Genomic DNA, 15,234 nt, shown 5'->3' on the forward strand with positions numbered 1-15,234 from the left:
CAGAAGTTGAGCTTCACCTTCTAGGATTCATCGCTGCTGAACAGCTAAGTCACGAAGGTCAGCGGTGATAAATTTGGTTCAGTCTACATGAGATGGAGACGACACTGTCCCTCCCAGACGGAGTACGCTTTACTAAAAAGTAATTTCATTTCATTTCATCAAACACCGAAGGTATTTTCTTATGTAGCCTTATTTATGTCATTTCACTTTTATACAACAAACATAGCATTGGTTTATGTTTCATTAAGATTACATTACCTTAAGATTTGGCTTTAAAAGCTATATTCCCGTTGTCTGTCCACAAAACGGACCAAACGAGAAAATGATGTACTATTTGTTGTTTAATTTAAAAAGTCGTAATAATACTGTACTTAAATAAGTACCGTAGTTGGTAATATTTATATTATTCAAAAATCCCCTTAATAATATTTATTTCAATGAGATAGAGATATATGAATTGAATCAATTGTCAATATTTTTATTTGACTAAATTAACTAATTTTTACATTATTTCTGAAGAGGTTAAGACTTAATATATTTATGGTTTTAAATCATAAAGTTTAATCATGTTTAATTTCACTAAAGTGAAATGGGTTGTATTTTACAGAGAGTATTTGAAGAAAATAATGTCCAGGCTACGATTTGGCAGATCGCACGACGGATATCGTCTTGTATCCAATGATGACAGTGGTTTCTCTGACGCTCAGTTTGAAGCACCACCACCGAAGATTCCATGGAAAGCCATAACATTAGCTGCATTTCTGTTTTTGGTCGGGACAATCCTGCTTATAGTTGGAAGCTTGATAGTGACTGGTCACATTGACACCAAATATTCAGATAGGTTGTGGCCTATGATCATTTTAGGAGGCATAATGTTTCTTCCTGGAGCTTATCACATAAGGATAGCGTACTGCGCATATAAGCAGTATCCAGGATATAGTTTTACAGACATTCCAGAATTTGATTAGCACTTGTATCTCACTGTATATGAGATTCAAATAAGTTACATGCAACACAAATCATCTTCCTGAATAATGTAGTTAATTTCAATTGTATATATCCTTATCACTTTTTAGTCATTACTTATTATTTGTTGCTAATTCTTTTAATTAATTCCACAAAATTTTACTTTATGACTATAATTTTAAATTATAGTAGTAAGATTATTTAAATTGACATTTATTGTTGGGCAAATTTAAATTAAATTTAATTCTCATGATGAAGTCTGTTTTAAACAGAATGCACAGTGTGACTGAGCAGAAACTGTTAAGAAAACAGTTAAATTAATATTTTTCAAATCTTATTTGAAAGGTAAGAGGCATGATTTAGAATATTGTTAATGTTATTGGCAACAGTGAGTCACAAACCAAGACTGGTCTTGTTATAATAACTAGCAAAGGGGTCGAGCAATACATTGAAGAAATATTAGGGTTGTCACATGAATGCAGAACAGGCCTTTCTAATTAATTCTAATTAAAGCCAGACTAATTATCAGACGATCATTATGGCTAGGCATTTGATTTTGAGGTTGCAGTCACAGAAAAAAATCCTAATGAGCGATTAAATTGACAAGACTGCTTAATGCTTACCCTTACACTCACTTATCATTCTGCTGATCCCACAGGATATGATTCCAACACTACACCAAGGTAATAATGGCAAATATAACGTTTTGCTTGGAATACTTGTTAGCATTATTCTCTGCTGAACCCCATTCCGACTGACATACAGACTGTTGTAAAATATAAGCTTAGTTAGCTGGATGTGAGGGCATTACATTTTCCTATGAATATCTTATCATTTTTTCTAAGTGTGGATATTATGAAATAATGCATTTTTGTCTGTTCTGGCATTACTGTGTAGACAGTTTAACTCTGAGCCAATATGGTTGCACATGGATATCAGGAATCTCATGCCGCTGTTAACCATTGAATGTGCTTAGCTTCATTTAATGTATGAATACCTAATACTATCAAATTATAGACATTTAAGATGCATGCTATTTATTAAATGTTCGTGTTAATTTAATAATTTTTTCACGTTTAGCCACCAAAACCAGAAGTATTTTTTTGCCATTTTTTTATTTTTGAACTATAAAATCCTTTCTATAAAATAACATGAATTTCTTAACTACTAATATTTTTGTGGATAGAAGACTTCCAACTTTGTGGGCTGTCAAGTGGGAGATGATATTCAATTTGTGATGACTGAGCTCTGTTAAATACATAACACTACGTGACCAGTGAGTTTGCTAATCCATGAATAAAAAATAAATCTGAAATGGAGTGTCAGATAATGAATAGTAGCTCTCCACTCTCTCTCTCTCTTTTATGGTGGATATTAAAATTTATATGTATTATATATAAATAAATTGATATCTGTTTAATAAAAAATAATATTTGTTTATTTATTCTTTAAGAATTCCCTATATCATCCATGCGATTCGCGATGAAACTTTTTACAGGTGACGTTTGCACTCTTAAGATTTTTTTTGTTGTAGTGCCATCACCTGATAGGTGGTGCGTGAGTAGCTTCGAGAAATTGATGTTTTCTATAAACTTATTAGTTAAAGCAAATTGTTTTCAGAATGGATTTTTCGTCTATCATAATGCCAATGGAAACGTTGCCATGGTAACCGTTGCTGTAAGACTCGACATGAACCAGTGACTAGGTAGGTAGGTTAATTACTCATGTACGGCATACAAGACTTACTCAAAATATAAATTACAAAGCTTAAAATTTTATCTAATTCGAAATACAATACATACATATTGAGAAATAAAGGAACACATGATTTAAACATAATTTTAATGATATTCATCATAGTTTCAATAAATAGGTTGAGTCATTTGACAATAATAGATTTTTTGAAAATCATATTGATTCTCAGCAGCAAATTAAACACTTTTATCCTATCTAAGTTATTGGATGTTTACCTATTAGCTCTCTTGCCTTTCTTTGATTGTGTGAAGCTAGTATGGGGTAGAGGCACAGAGTGGCCTGTAATTTTCAAATGCTCGAACAATTTATTTTTTGATGGAAAATCGGAATCACAAACTACACAACTTAAACGTGTTGTACTGGAATCTTCGGTTTCGCTGGCTTTCATACGCGCCGGTTTCCTATCAATAGGTTTTTTCGTTTTCACCGTCCTCTGTGTCTTAGGTAAAGCTGGCCTATCTCTGGGCAGTGCAGATTCACCCAAAGCATCATCTGTAGGTGTTGTGCTGGAAACCTCATAAAGATTCTCAGTAGATGTCTGTGACTGATTTCCCTTCTTAAGATTAGCTTCTTTTTTAGCTTGAATTTGGCTTTTGAGCATATTGAACTTCTTTGCTTTCCTACAGCGTGATGGGCCTTCAATTTCATTAAAACTCATTTCATCATGACTGTCATTGCCCTCGCTTTCTGGCATAGGATTGAAAGACTTCTTTTTGTTTTTTTTCTTTTTTAAACATTTGGGAAGAGGCTACAAATAAAAAACAAAAATTGGATTGGTATACAAATTTAGTGCTAGACTGAAATTATTTAAATATTCTCTTACCTTAACTTTACCAGAGTCATCACTTAAAGTCTCTCTAATATCATTATCTTCAATATCTGAAGTGGAATTACCGAGTGGTTCCTTTTCATCTTCAGTTAGTCCGTTTATTTTAACTGGCTCCCTTGGCTCCTCTTGAGTAGCTGGAGTCTGTTCTACATCTTCATTTTCTTCATCATCAACATCTGATATCCCGATATCATCATCAAGTGTCATTTTAGCAACATTTTCTTTGTGTTTCTTGCTATTTTCATGGTTTTCGAATGATTTTACATTCTTAAATAATTTGTTACAAGCTGAGCAGTAAAGATTTTTCATTGAAGATTTTGATTTTGTTGGTGATTTTGCTGTTGCCTTTGAAGCTTCGCTAACCTGGAAACATTTAAAGTAATTTAAATTGAGGATCATCAAAAATAGTATGCCCATTCTCTAAGAACCAAAGTTCTAGGAGTGATGATTTTAACCCTATATATGTATCTTAAATATATTATTGGATGCAGCTTGTGTAGATTTTACTGCACTTACTTCTTCAGTTTTAGAGCTTTCTTCATTGCTGCTTTCCATTCCACCCTCACTGATTGTGTCATCTGACGACAATCCAAACTCTTCAGCCAATAGAGATTCAATTTCACTAAGCTTTTTCTGATATTCATCACTTTGTAAAAATGAAGATTCCCCTTCCTTTTTCTTCGCTTCCTCAATTTCCTTTTGTCTTTGAATTATTCTTTCCCTTCTCATTTGTTCAGCCTGTAACCATTAAACTGTGATTGTATAAGTTAAATAGGATGTTTAACTTTTGTATACTGGTAAGATTAAGGTTAGCACTCCTGACTGTTGGACCAAGAGTCATGGATTTTATTACCAAATCAGATAAACATTAGTGTGATGAGCAGGTTTTGTTGCTTTTTTTCTGGATGTTTAATATCTATAAATATATATGTTATTTAAGTATACAATATATCAGTATGGTTCATTGTGATTTTCTTCTGATTATTTCTTAAATTTTTAGCTGGATATTATTTTTAAACCTTTACCAATATGCTTGTACTCTTGTAAGTAATCAGTAACACAGCAAAGGAAGTTAACTGATAACAAATTAGTTTCAAGGACCTATGATAAGTCTGTCAATTCTTTTTTACCTTTCTTTTATTTTCTTCAGCCTTCTCTTGTAACAATTTGGTATGTTCAATAACTCTTTTATCTTTCCTACGGACAAAGCAGGCAAGTCTCCTGATTTCCTCATTGCGTTCTCTACGAGCCTTTTGTCGAATTTTATTGTTTTCCTTTTCCATTAATTTTATGACCCTACGATTGTCACCCTGTTTTATTTCATATTGGTCTAACCATACATAACCTAAAATGTAAACAATACAACTTATTATAATTATTTTATTGTATGTATAGGCTTCAAATAATCTCATTATCGTAGGTGTTAGTCAGAGTCAGTATCTTTATTATAAAATAGAACAGCCCAGTAGTTTTACACCTATTAAATTTACATTACAAAAACAATGAAACATGTAGCATTTTGCCAGGATAAAGAGTTGCTTGAGTAGCTACCAGATGAATTAAAATATTTTGGTATCATTTGGTCTAAAATGTGGCACAGACTTGTATTTATTTTGGCAGTAATACCCAGTACTGCTGGACCCATAGTTTACCATGATATTAGGTATTCTTGATTTTAATTCATAAAATATCTTGGTGCAAAATATTATCCAAATCCATTCAGCTCTTGTTCCAGATTCATACAAAATTCAAACATAAACATTCACAATCTTTATGTTTTTATTATTGTATTTAACAATTAATATGCTGAGTGAATTTTTCTTATCTGAAACATGTGTTTCTTGCACATATAACAGTTCTCCACTGTTAATCCTTAAATCATAGCTTGGGGCCATTCTATGTGAAGCAATTAGTGGTGTTAAATTTCTTAGCTGAAAAGGCATTCATATTTGTCACTAATCAGTATGCATAGCAATATGATGCATAATGGAATTAGAGCTTAAGTAAATTGCATTCTCTTCGGATGTGTCACAGATGAATATGACATTAAAATTATTTTTGAAAGATTATTGAATATAGAATAAATAATATGTGGTTAATTTTAGTTAAAAATATATTTTACAAAAAGTAAATTTTAAACTCACTTTTATTAGTTGAGAATGCTGTCCAAAAAGAATAAAACTCATGTACTTGTTCATATTCTGTCGTTGAATTACCAAACTTGGGTATTTTTATTACATCCTCGGGGTCATCAAGGAAGTCAATTTCTTCTGTTGTTAATTTGGAGAAAACCTACCAAATATTTGTTCACATTGTTTAGATTCATTAAATGTATTAATATAAAATTATTTTAAGCTTATTAGAAACTCACATGTTATTTTTGAATTTAATTTCAACACAGTTTGCCTTGTTTAATGATTTAATAAATAGATGTAGATTATTTTGTTATATTTAGCTATTAATATAATTAGTTTTTCAACCCTAGAGCTATAGTTATTTAAAAAAAATGAAACCTATTCAAATTGTGAATAATTTTATATATATATAGTGTAGTTGTTCTATTGATACCCACTCTACAATTTGTGGGATAACATTTATTTATATTAATTAATACTTAATCAAAACATTATTGACTTGGGTTTGAATTTTAAAAAAACCTAAAAAAAATGTTGAAAACCTTAATTTAAATAATATTTTGACAGTAGACAAGGAAAAATAACACAAAAACCCGCTGTTAATTTCAAGTTCATAAACTGAAATTATCTGGAAGCAATTGTGATTTTATTCTTTTTCAAGATTGGGTAAGGGGTTATGGGGGGTGTAGATTAAAGGTTTTTTTTGTCAATGTTACTTACTTCAGCATATACTCCATAAAATCCTTGAGGGTCATCTCCAAAGCCTTTGTAACAGGAAGGACTGAAGTAAGGATATACATCCAAAGAGTCATCATTGTATGAACTGCCTGCCCCACGTAACAATTGTTCCCTATGGTTGTCATACCTGTAAAATAATTGTTTTCGATATTTATTTACTGAAAAGTCTAAAACTTTAATTGTGCAGAGTAGGATCTATATTACAATAGTCATGTTTAAAATACAATGTTCTAATCGAGTAAATAGGTTTTTTAGTCATTACCAAGCTCGTTCCTGAGGATCGGAGAGGACTTCGTATGCGTTTTGTACCAACTGAAATTGTTCTTTTGCTTCTTGTAAATTTTCTAAATTTTTATCTGGATGCCACTGCAGAGCCAGGCGGCGATAAGCTTTTTTTATCTCCGATGCGCTGGCTTCTTTAGCTATGTTCAATATTTCGTAATGACACTTCATTTTAATTTCATTCTAGTACATCCAATTTTCAAGAAACTTTCAATTTGATGAAATGTTTTAAGCCGATATTTTTCTATTTTATCCGTCAATGTAGCCGTTGCGCTGTAATTTACAGCAGACTTATAAAGAGGAACAGTACGAATTACGACAGCAGCCACCTTTTATATATACAATCAACACATAGTATTTAATATCGATCTATTTTGAAGATTTTTAAAGAAAATTAAATGACGTCCATGCTTTTTTGCAAATTTACTTTTTTAACATTAAATGAAGCGTGTTGCCAGCTTGGAACTGCATAGATTATTACAATGCTTGGCTGTCAGTCATGTCGCTTGTCAGCTAATAATAAGACTCGAGACCAGTAACTACAACTTTACCGTAATTACGGTAGACACCGTAATTTTGCTCCATTTTGCTCGATTTACTACTTATCGTACCATATATGAAACGGTATCAAAAACTACAGCTATTTTCGATTTTGTAATTTTACCAATGAACCAAAAACCAATTTTATAAATTGACATTAACAGTTTGTTTGTCATTATTGTTTTTTAGATAAGGTAGCATTGATATTAATATGACAACAATATTAATATATATGCGAACCCCCCACTCATTTCACGGTTCATCCGTTCATAAACTGACCAAGTACATAGCACCTATATGTAATCTAATGAAATGTACTATTATTCATTTTGCCAACATAATAACATTAATTCATTTATTTTAATGTTGTTCTGTTAGTTTTCAAGGTAACGATTACCAGGTAAAGTTTCGTATCATTATATTAATATAATTAAAAAAATCATTTTCATCAGTTCATTAACATTTCATCATATTTTCTTGTGTGTTGTACAATTGCTGGTATAGACAGTAATGCCGGCCACTGACATGCGCGCAAATATTCGTACATTGTACGAATGCTTGCGCGCTTGTGAAGGGCCGTCAAACATTCATTCGCAAACCTAGCGGCTGTGTAAATGGGTTCGCATACTCAATTTGCGAACCCGTTTGCGCTTCCTCCTACACTTGTTTACGAATGTCTCACGAATTTCTCCTCCTTTTTAATTCGTCAATAGAACATTGAAGAGAAAAAGTGTTTTTAATTCTTTCCCAGACATCATTAACAGCCATGCTGTTTTTATGGGATTTCTTTTGATGAAGATACGCTACACAGTAGACGTCACGAACTATGAAAATAGCGTATAGTATATGTCCGTTACCTTCGCAATCGTCGGCGCAACTGGGCAAGCGAATGTGTGGGAGACTACGCGAAGGTTCGAGATTCGCGCGCTTTGATGTCTGTTAAAAAACCGACACAGCTTGGAAAACCACGAATGCAGCGAAAACTTTGCATAATCATTCGCAAATGTCGTCCTACACTTGTGGGTTTGCGTATTCGTGCGCATGTGAGTGACCGGTGTCACAGGGATGGTGATGGCCGACCTAATCCACAAAAATTAAATACTCATGTAGGAGAAAAACAAAAAATAAATATAAAAAATAGAAATTTCGATCTGAATGGTTCATTAACAAGGACTTTTCATCTTGGTTAAGTGAGCACCCGACTGATCCACTTCAAGTTACATGCACCTTATGTACCGTTATTATGACAGCTGAGGTGAGTGTCTTTAAACGGAAATCAATAGTCGCTAATCCCATTCTGACGGATTGTTTGGAACCTCTGGGTTTGCGGAGGGACTTCAGTTTCCTCTGTATTTTGTACCGTACGTTCCATGGGGAGTGCTCTGAGGAATTGTTCGAGATGATACCATCATCTCGTTTTTATCATCGCACCGCCCGCCACCGGAGTAGAGTTCATCCATACTACCTGGAGCCACTGCGGTCATCCACAGTGCGTTTCCAGAGATCTTTTTTGCCACGTACCATCCGCCTATGGAATGATCTGCCCTCCAAGGTGTTTCCCGAGCGCTATGACATGTCTTTCTTCAAACGAGGCTTGTGGAGAGTATTAAGCAGTAGGTAGCGGCTTGGCTCTGCCCCTGGTATTTATTTGATGACAGTAAAGTTCATTCGGCCGATAAACAATTTAAAAGAGCTGTGATAAAATTGGGGGCATTTACGGCAGAACATAAAATCTCACACGCTGTTATGGTTCATGTTATGTTATGGTATGTTATGGTTTGACCGATTTACTAGCCGACATTTTCCCAGACTCAAACATAGCAACAACATAGAAACAAGCTGGTAACCAAGGCACTGGATTGTTAGCCGAATAATGTATTAAAAGACACGGCAAAAATTGTTTTGATTTCACCCCAACCGATAAAATTATTAAAATGATAATCATTTCAATGTATGAAAGTGAGAAATAAATATTGAATGGTTTTTATTTTACATCTGAATTTACCATATTATTATGTATTTATTCCGTTTTTTTTATTATTATTGACACCATAATCTACCGTATTTTTTTATTTTTACCTGGTAGTACCGAATTTTTGAATGAACGAGATGGCAGACACTGGTTCTTGAGACAATGGTTCTGACTGTTCACAACTATACAATAAGTACTCCGTAGGTATTCAGTACACTGACTAGGTCTACATTATTATCTGGAGCATTATATCAGGTACTTTCATTCTGATTTCATTTCATTATGAATCCTAGTGTCTGTATCAACCATCTAGGTATTCCTCCGTTCACAGCCTAACTATGGCTTTAGTCGAACAGTGAACACTTTACAATAAATAACAATATCATCATAATTAATTTTGTAGTTATGAAAAAACTGAGATTTTCTGCAGGTTTTAGGCTCAATTTATAATATCATCACTTTTAACTTGAAGAACAGTAAGTAATATTCGCATTGCGATATTTGCATTTGTAGAATATATCGTAGGTTGGATTGGTCATAAACTCGTTTGGTTCTATGTAATGATGTAAGACTAGACAATGTGAAAGGTAATAAAATATGTGGCAGCGCCAAATATGATTGAAATTTGTTTCAAGAAATTGTGCCGAATAGGAACTTAAGTAATACATACATACATCTTACCTTTTTTTACCTAGTCTTACCTTTCTGGTCGTATTCCGTAAAAAAAAGAAGTATAATACCTACATATTAATTTATCTTTATAATTAAGCGAGTTTGACCTCCTTTTTTTTTGAATTTTAACGATTTATGACAACTTATTGTTTTACTTAAATTACTTTTATTATTATTATTCAAATTTTATTTTAATTAACTGACGTGTACCTCAGAATGTTCGGCCATAGAACGCCACCAACAAAGCGCAGCAGCGCAGGTGATAGATCAAACAGTGGTACTGACCGGGTAGTCCTGAGGCAGAGTAAGGAGTGGGAGGAGGGGAGACCCAGTCCGGTAACTGGCTCCCCCCCTGAACAATCTGGGGCGCAAACGACCACGATAACCACTAGGACAGGGACTGTATCGCCAAAAGGCGACACTCAACTGACTCCGGGCACTTCCAGTGCGCCCGCGCGAGTGCCGCTCAAACCTAGGACGGCACTGGCGCGTACGCCCCCCGTGTCCAGCCACCCAGTGGCTATAAGTGAGCCGGGACCGCCCTCCCCTTCCACAACGATAAAAGCCTCGCGATTAAAACAAGCAAGAGCTAGCGTTACCAGGGCAAAAACAAAAATCGGTCAATCGCGGAACCTGAGGATTGACATCAGGGAGGATGTAACGAATGCGATTGATGAGCTATACACAATTATAAAGGCCTTGGACGCAGAGCTAAGAGGACTAGGTGGTCTAAATACACAGCCAGAAACAGCAAGGCTAGAGCTTTCTCCTGCCCCGACCAACGCCGGCTGCGTCGATAGGGACATGAGCGATAAGCTCTTGGGGAAGCTGGAGGAGCACTCCGTCCTCTTAAAAGAGAACGCACACAGTCTGGAGCTGCTGAAGAGCGTGGTGGAAACGCAGACGGGGAGCGTCTCAAAAATGACGTACGCGAGTGTAGCGGTAGGACCCCCAAGTGGGCGCCTCCCAGGGAGGGCAGCACTGCACTCCGTCGTCATTACCTCGAAGGAGGCCTCGGACACCGGAGACGAGGTCATGGACAAGGTGCGCAGGGCAATCGACGCAAAGGGGGGGGGGAATAGAAATAGAGAGGGTTAGGAAGGGGAGAGACAGAAAGATAATAATGGGGTGTAGAACGGTGGAGCAACGGGAAAAAATTAAAGAGAAAATAAATAAAGCAGGAAAGCACCTCGTCGTTGAGGAAGTAAAAAACAAGGACCCCATGCTGGTTCTGAGGGGAGTCCTAAGCGTCCACACGGACGAGGACATTTTGGAGGCCCTGAGGAACCAAAATGGGGATGTTTTTCGCGGCCTCAGCGACGGAGAGGCTAGGGTTGGGGTAAAGTTTAGGCGTCGTGCCCGAAACCCGCATACAAATCACATCGTCTTGACAGCGTCTCCGGTAGTTTGGAGGAGAGCGCTGGAGAAATCTCGCCTCTGGGTTGACATGCAGGCGGTACCAGTGGAGGACCAGTCGCCGCTAGTGCAATGCACTCGCTGCCTGGGATACGGGCACGGCAGGCGCTTCTGTAAGGAAGCAGTTGATATCTGCTGCCACTGTGGCGGCCCACATCTCAGGGCAGAGTGTCCGCACTGGCTGGCGGCGGAAGAACCGCAGTGTAGGAACTGCGTGTTGGCCAAGATGGCACACTGCGTACACAGCGCCTTCAGCGGTGATTGCCCGATTAGAAAACGCATGGACGAGATAGCGAGAGCCTCGGTAGCGTATTGCTAAGGTCATGCCAACGGAAAGGACTCCCCACAGGATACTCCAGGCAAATCTGCAAAGGCAGAAATTGGCAACTACCGAGCTGATGTTGGAGGCTACTAAACGACAAGCAATCGCTGCTCTTCTGCAAGAGCCGTATGTGGGTGGCAATAAAAGTATGAGTGGTGTCCGGGGCGTAAGGGTCTTCCAGAATACCAGGATCGAGGAGGGCACTGTAAAAGCGGCAATAGCCGTCTTTGACGCTAATATTAGCGTTATACAGTACCCAGAACTCACCACCAATAACATCGTGGTGGTGGGGATTCGTACTGGTACCTGGGAAATCACGCTGGCATCGCTCTACTTCGAGCCGGACAAGCCTATAGAATCCTTTCTCGACCACCTAAGGAAGGTAGGAAAAGCCACCAACATCATCATCGGTGGCGATGTCAATGCCAGGAGTGTCTGGTGGGGAGGACCATTGACCAACAGCAGGGGCGAAGCGTTGCTGGGGGCCCTCGACGAGCTCGGTCTCCATGTCCTCAACCAAGGCGAAATTCCCACATTCGACGTAATCCGAGGGGAGCGACACCTGACGAGCTATGTCAATATCACGGCATGCTCACCGGATGTACTCGGCCTGGTGGACGATTGGCGAGTGCTGGAAGACCTGACGAGTTCCGACCATAATGGTATAGAATTCAAAATTAATTTACACAAGTCCAAAGGACATACAGTACACAGAACCACACGCATATACAACACGAAAAAGGCAAATTGGGCCCAGTTTCGTGTGAAACTGGGCGAATTACTGCTGAGCACTACACTGAACAGGGACGCAATAAATAATATTAACACTATACAGGAAATTGAACAAATCACAGTAACATACACTAACACTATTACAAACGCCTGTACACACACAATACCACAAAAGAAAAATTTGGAGAAATTTTCTGTGCCATGGTGGTCGGAGGAGCTCGCCGGGTTGAAACGGCGTGTTGTCACCAGAAAGAGGAGGATCCGATGTGCCGCACTGGTCCGGAGGCCGAGGGTGGTGCAAGAGTACCTGGAGGAACGGGCAAAATACCGGGCTGCGATAAAAGAGGCCCAGATCGCAAGCTGGAAGGGGTTCTGCGAGAGGCAGGACCGCGAAGGCATGTGGGAGGGGATTTATCGGGTGATAGGCAGGGTTTCGAGACGGGAGGAAGACATACCCATGGAGCGGGAAGGGATAGTGCTGGACGCGGATAGTTCAGCCAAGTACTTGGCTGAAACGTTTTATCCGGAGGACCTTACCGATTTGGACGATCCCGGGCATGGCGAGACGAGGAGGCGAGCCGCTGAACTAGATAGCGACAGTGGCGGCGCTCGAGACCCCCTGTTCACCATGCACGAGCTCGACAGATCGGTGAGGTCCTTCAACCCCAAGAAGGCTCCAGGCGCCGATGGATTGACCGCCGACATTTGTAAGGAAGCGGTCAACAGTGATCCCGAGCTGTTCCTGGCGCTCGTAAACAAGTGCCTCGAGCTCCGTTGCTTCCCGAAGGTGTGGAAGGCGGCCACGGTCATCATACTCAGAAAACCTGGCAAGAACAACTACGCCACCCCCAAAGCGCATAGACCGATTGGCCTTTTGCCTGTGCTGGGGAAGGTATATGAGAAGATGATAGTGGCACGTCTAAAGTACCATATTTTGCCGAGCATGAGCGCTCACCAATATGGCTTTATGCCACAGAGGAGCACCAAAGACGCCCTATATACCCTGTTGGAACGCATTAGAGAAAAGCTTCTTGACAAGAAACTGATCCTAATGGTCTCGCTGGATATAGAGGGGGCCTTCGACAGCGCCTGGTGGCCGGCCATAAAGGTGAGGCTCGTCGAGGAGTCGTGCCCGGTTGGTATACGGGGAGTAATGAATAGTTATATGAGCGACAGGACGGTTGGAGTCCGCTACATGGGCGCCGAGCATCTGAGAGCCACGGGAAAACGATGCGTCCAGGGCTCCATAGGAGGCCCTATCCTATGGAACCTCTTGCTCGATCCTCTGCTTAAGGGACTTAGTACCAGAGGGGACTACGTCCAGGCGTTTGCTGACGACGTTGTCCTCCTCTTCGACGGGGATACAGCGATGGACGTTCAGAGACGTGCCAATGCCGCCCTCGAGTATGTTCGGGCGTGGGGTGTCATGAACAAGCTGAAATTCGCTCCGCACAAAACCTGTGCGATGGTAATCACGCGGAAGCTGAAGCATGACACCCCGCGCCTGAGCATGGGCGGGGTAGACATTGGCATGTCTAAGGAGGTACTGTTGTTGGGGCTCACCATCGACCATAAACTTACATTTAACACCCATGTTGCCAATGTTTGCGCTAAAGCCGCAAACCTATACAAAAGGCTAACCAGGGCAGCCAAAGTTGGCTGGGGTCTGCACCCCGAAGTTATCAAGACCATATACATCGCAGTGGTTGAACCCGTGATCCTGTATGCCTCGAGCGCGTGGGCGCCGGCCGCAAACAAACTGGGAGTGCGGAAGCGCCTCAACGCGGTCCAGCGTAGCTTCGCACAGAAGGTCTGTCGAGCCTACCGAACGGTATCCCTGAACTCAGCACTGGTGCTGGCAGGGGTGCTCCCCCTTGACCTACGCGTACGCGAGATGGCCTCGCTATACGTGGCCAAGAGGGGGGCGCATCTGCCGGTGCTGGGAGACAGGGATATCGAGCGGGTGGCATCGGCACTGGAGAGGCCTCATCCAGCGGAACAAGTTGGGATGGAGCTACGAAGCCTGGTAGACGAGGAGCAATACCTCGAACATCGAGGATATGAGGTGCGTATATTTACGGACGGGAGCAAGATTGAGGGCAAGGTCGGGGCCGCGCTATCCATCTGGACTGGCGAGGCCGAAGCCAAAACCCTCAAACTTGCTCTCTCGCCCCACTGTACCGTCTACCAGGCAGAGCTCTTGGCCCTTTGTGAAGCTGCAAATGAGATCAGCCGGCGAAAAGAGCACGTTTTCGCCATCTTCAGCGACTCCATGGCGGCCCTTCAGACAGTGGCTGACCCGGATTCCCTTCACGTCCTTGCGGTCCGGATGAGGGGCGCTCTTAGTCACTGCAAAACGCAGGGCAAGAGCGTCTCCTTGTTTTGGATTAAGGCTCACGCGGGACTTGAGGGGAATGAGAGGGCCGATGCCCTGGCTAAAGCGGCCGCCCTGAGGTTGAAGAAGAAACCCAACTATGACCGGTGTCCGGTCTCATTCGCGAAGCGTGTAATCCGCATGGACACGCTCGCCGAATGGGATCGGAGGTACAGCGCCGAACAAACGGCCTCAGTCACCAAGCTGTACTTCCCAATCGCGTCCGAGGCATACAGGATAATCAGAAAGATCGAAATGACCAAGGAGGTAGCACAGGCCTTCACAGGGCATGGTGGGTTCTCCGAGTACTTGGCCAGGTTCAAGTGCAAGGAGAGCCCAGCATGCATCTGTGACCCTTACGTCGACGAGTCAGTGGCCCACGTGCTTCTGGAGTGTCCAGTCTTTGGCTCAGCACGATTCGACTTGGAGGTCGAACTGGGCCAAGGACTCGATGCGCGAGAACTCCCCAATTTAATGAAAAAAACCTGTGCGAGGAACTTG

General features: G+C 40.3%; 2 protein-coding genes and 1 long non-coding RNA gene across 3 annotated transcripts in view; 2 read left to right on the forward strand and 1 right to left on the reverse strand.

The window, feature by feature from the left end:
* Window positions 1–15,234, forward strand: part of LOC149500181 (uncharacterized) — a 574,180-nt gene that overhangs the window by 315,225 nt on the left and 243,721 nt on the right. The gene's annotated exons all lie outside the window — the stretch shown is intronic.
* Window positions 78–2,274, forward strand: LOC114245889 (transmembrane protein 230). The gene is made up of 2 exons (XM_089737371.1): window positions 78–139; window positions 608–2,274. The coding sequence occupies exons 1-2, from the start codon at window positions 93–95 to the stop codon at window positions 966–968; spliced, it is 408 nt and encodes a 135-aa protein (XP_089593497.1). The 5' UTR covers window positions 78–92; the 3' UTR covers window positions 969–2,274.
* Window positions 2,792–7,181, reverse strand: DnaJ-16 (dnaJ homolog member 16). The gene is made up of 7 exons (XM_028178256.2): window positions 6,686–7,181; window positions 6,406–6,550; window positions 5,695–5,842; window positions 4,681–4,895; window positions 4,067–4,288; window positions 3,545–3,913; window positions 2,792–3,469 (listed from the first exon to the last, which is right to left on the reverse strand). The coding sequence occupies exons 1-7, from the start codon at window positions 6,874–6,876 to the stop codon at window positions 2,933–2,935; spliced, it is 1,827 nt and encodes a 608-aa protein (XP_028034057.2). The 5' UTR covers window positions 6,877–7,181; the 3' UTR covers window positions 2,792–2,932.

The sequence above is a fragment of the Bombyx mandarina genome, chromosome 23, assembly GCF_030267445.1.
Source record: "Bombyx mandarina strain Sakado chromosome 23, ASM3026744v2".
Taxonomy (NCBI): Eukaryota; Metazoa; Arthropoda; class Insecta; order Lepidoptera; family Bombycidae; genus Bombyx; species Bombyx mandarina.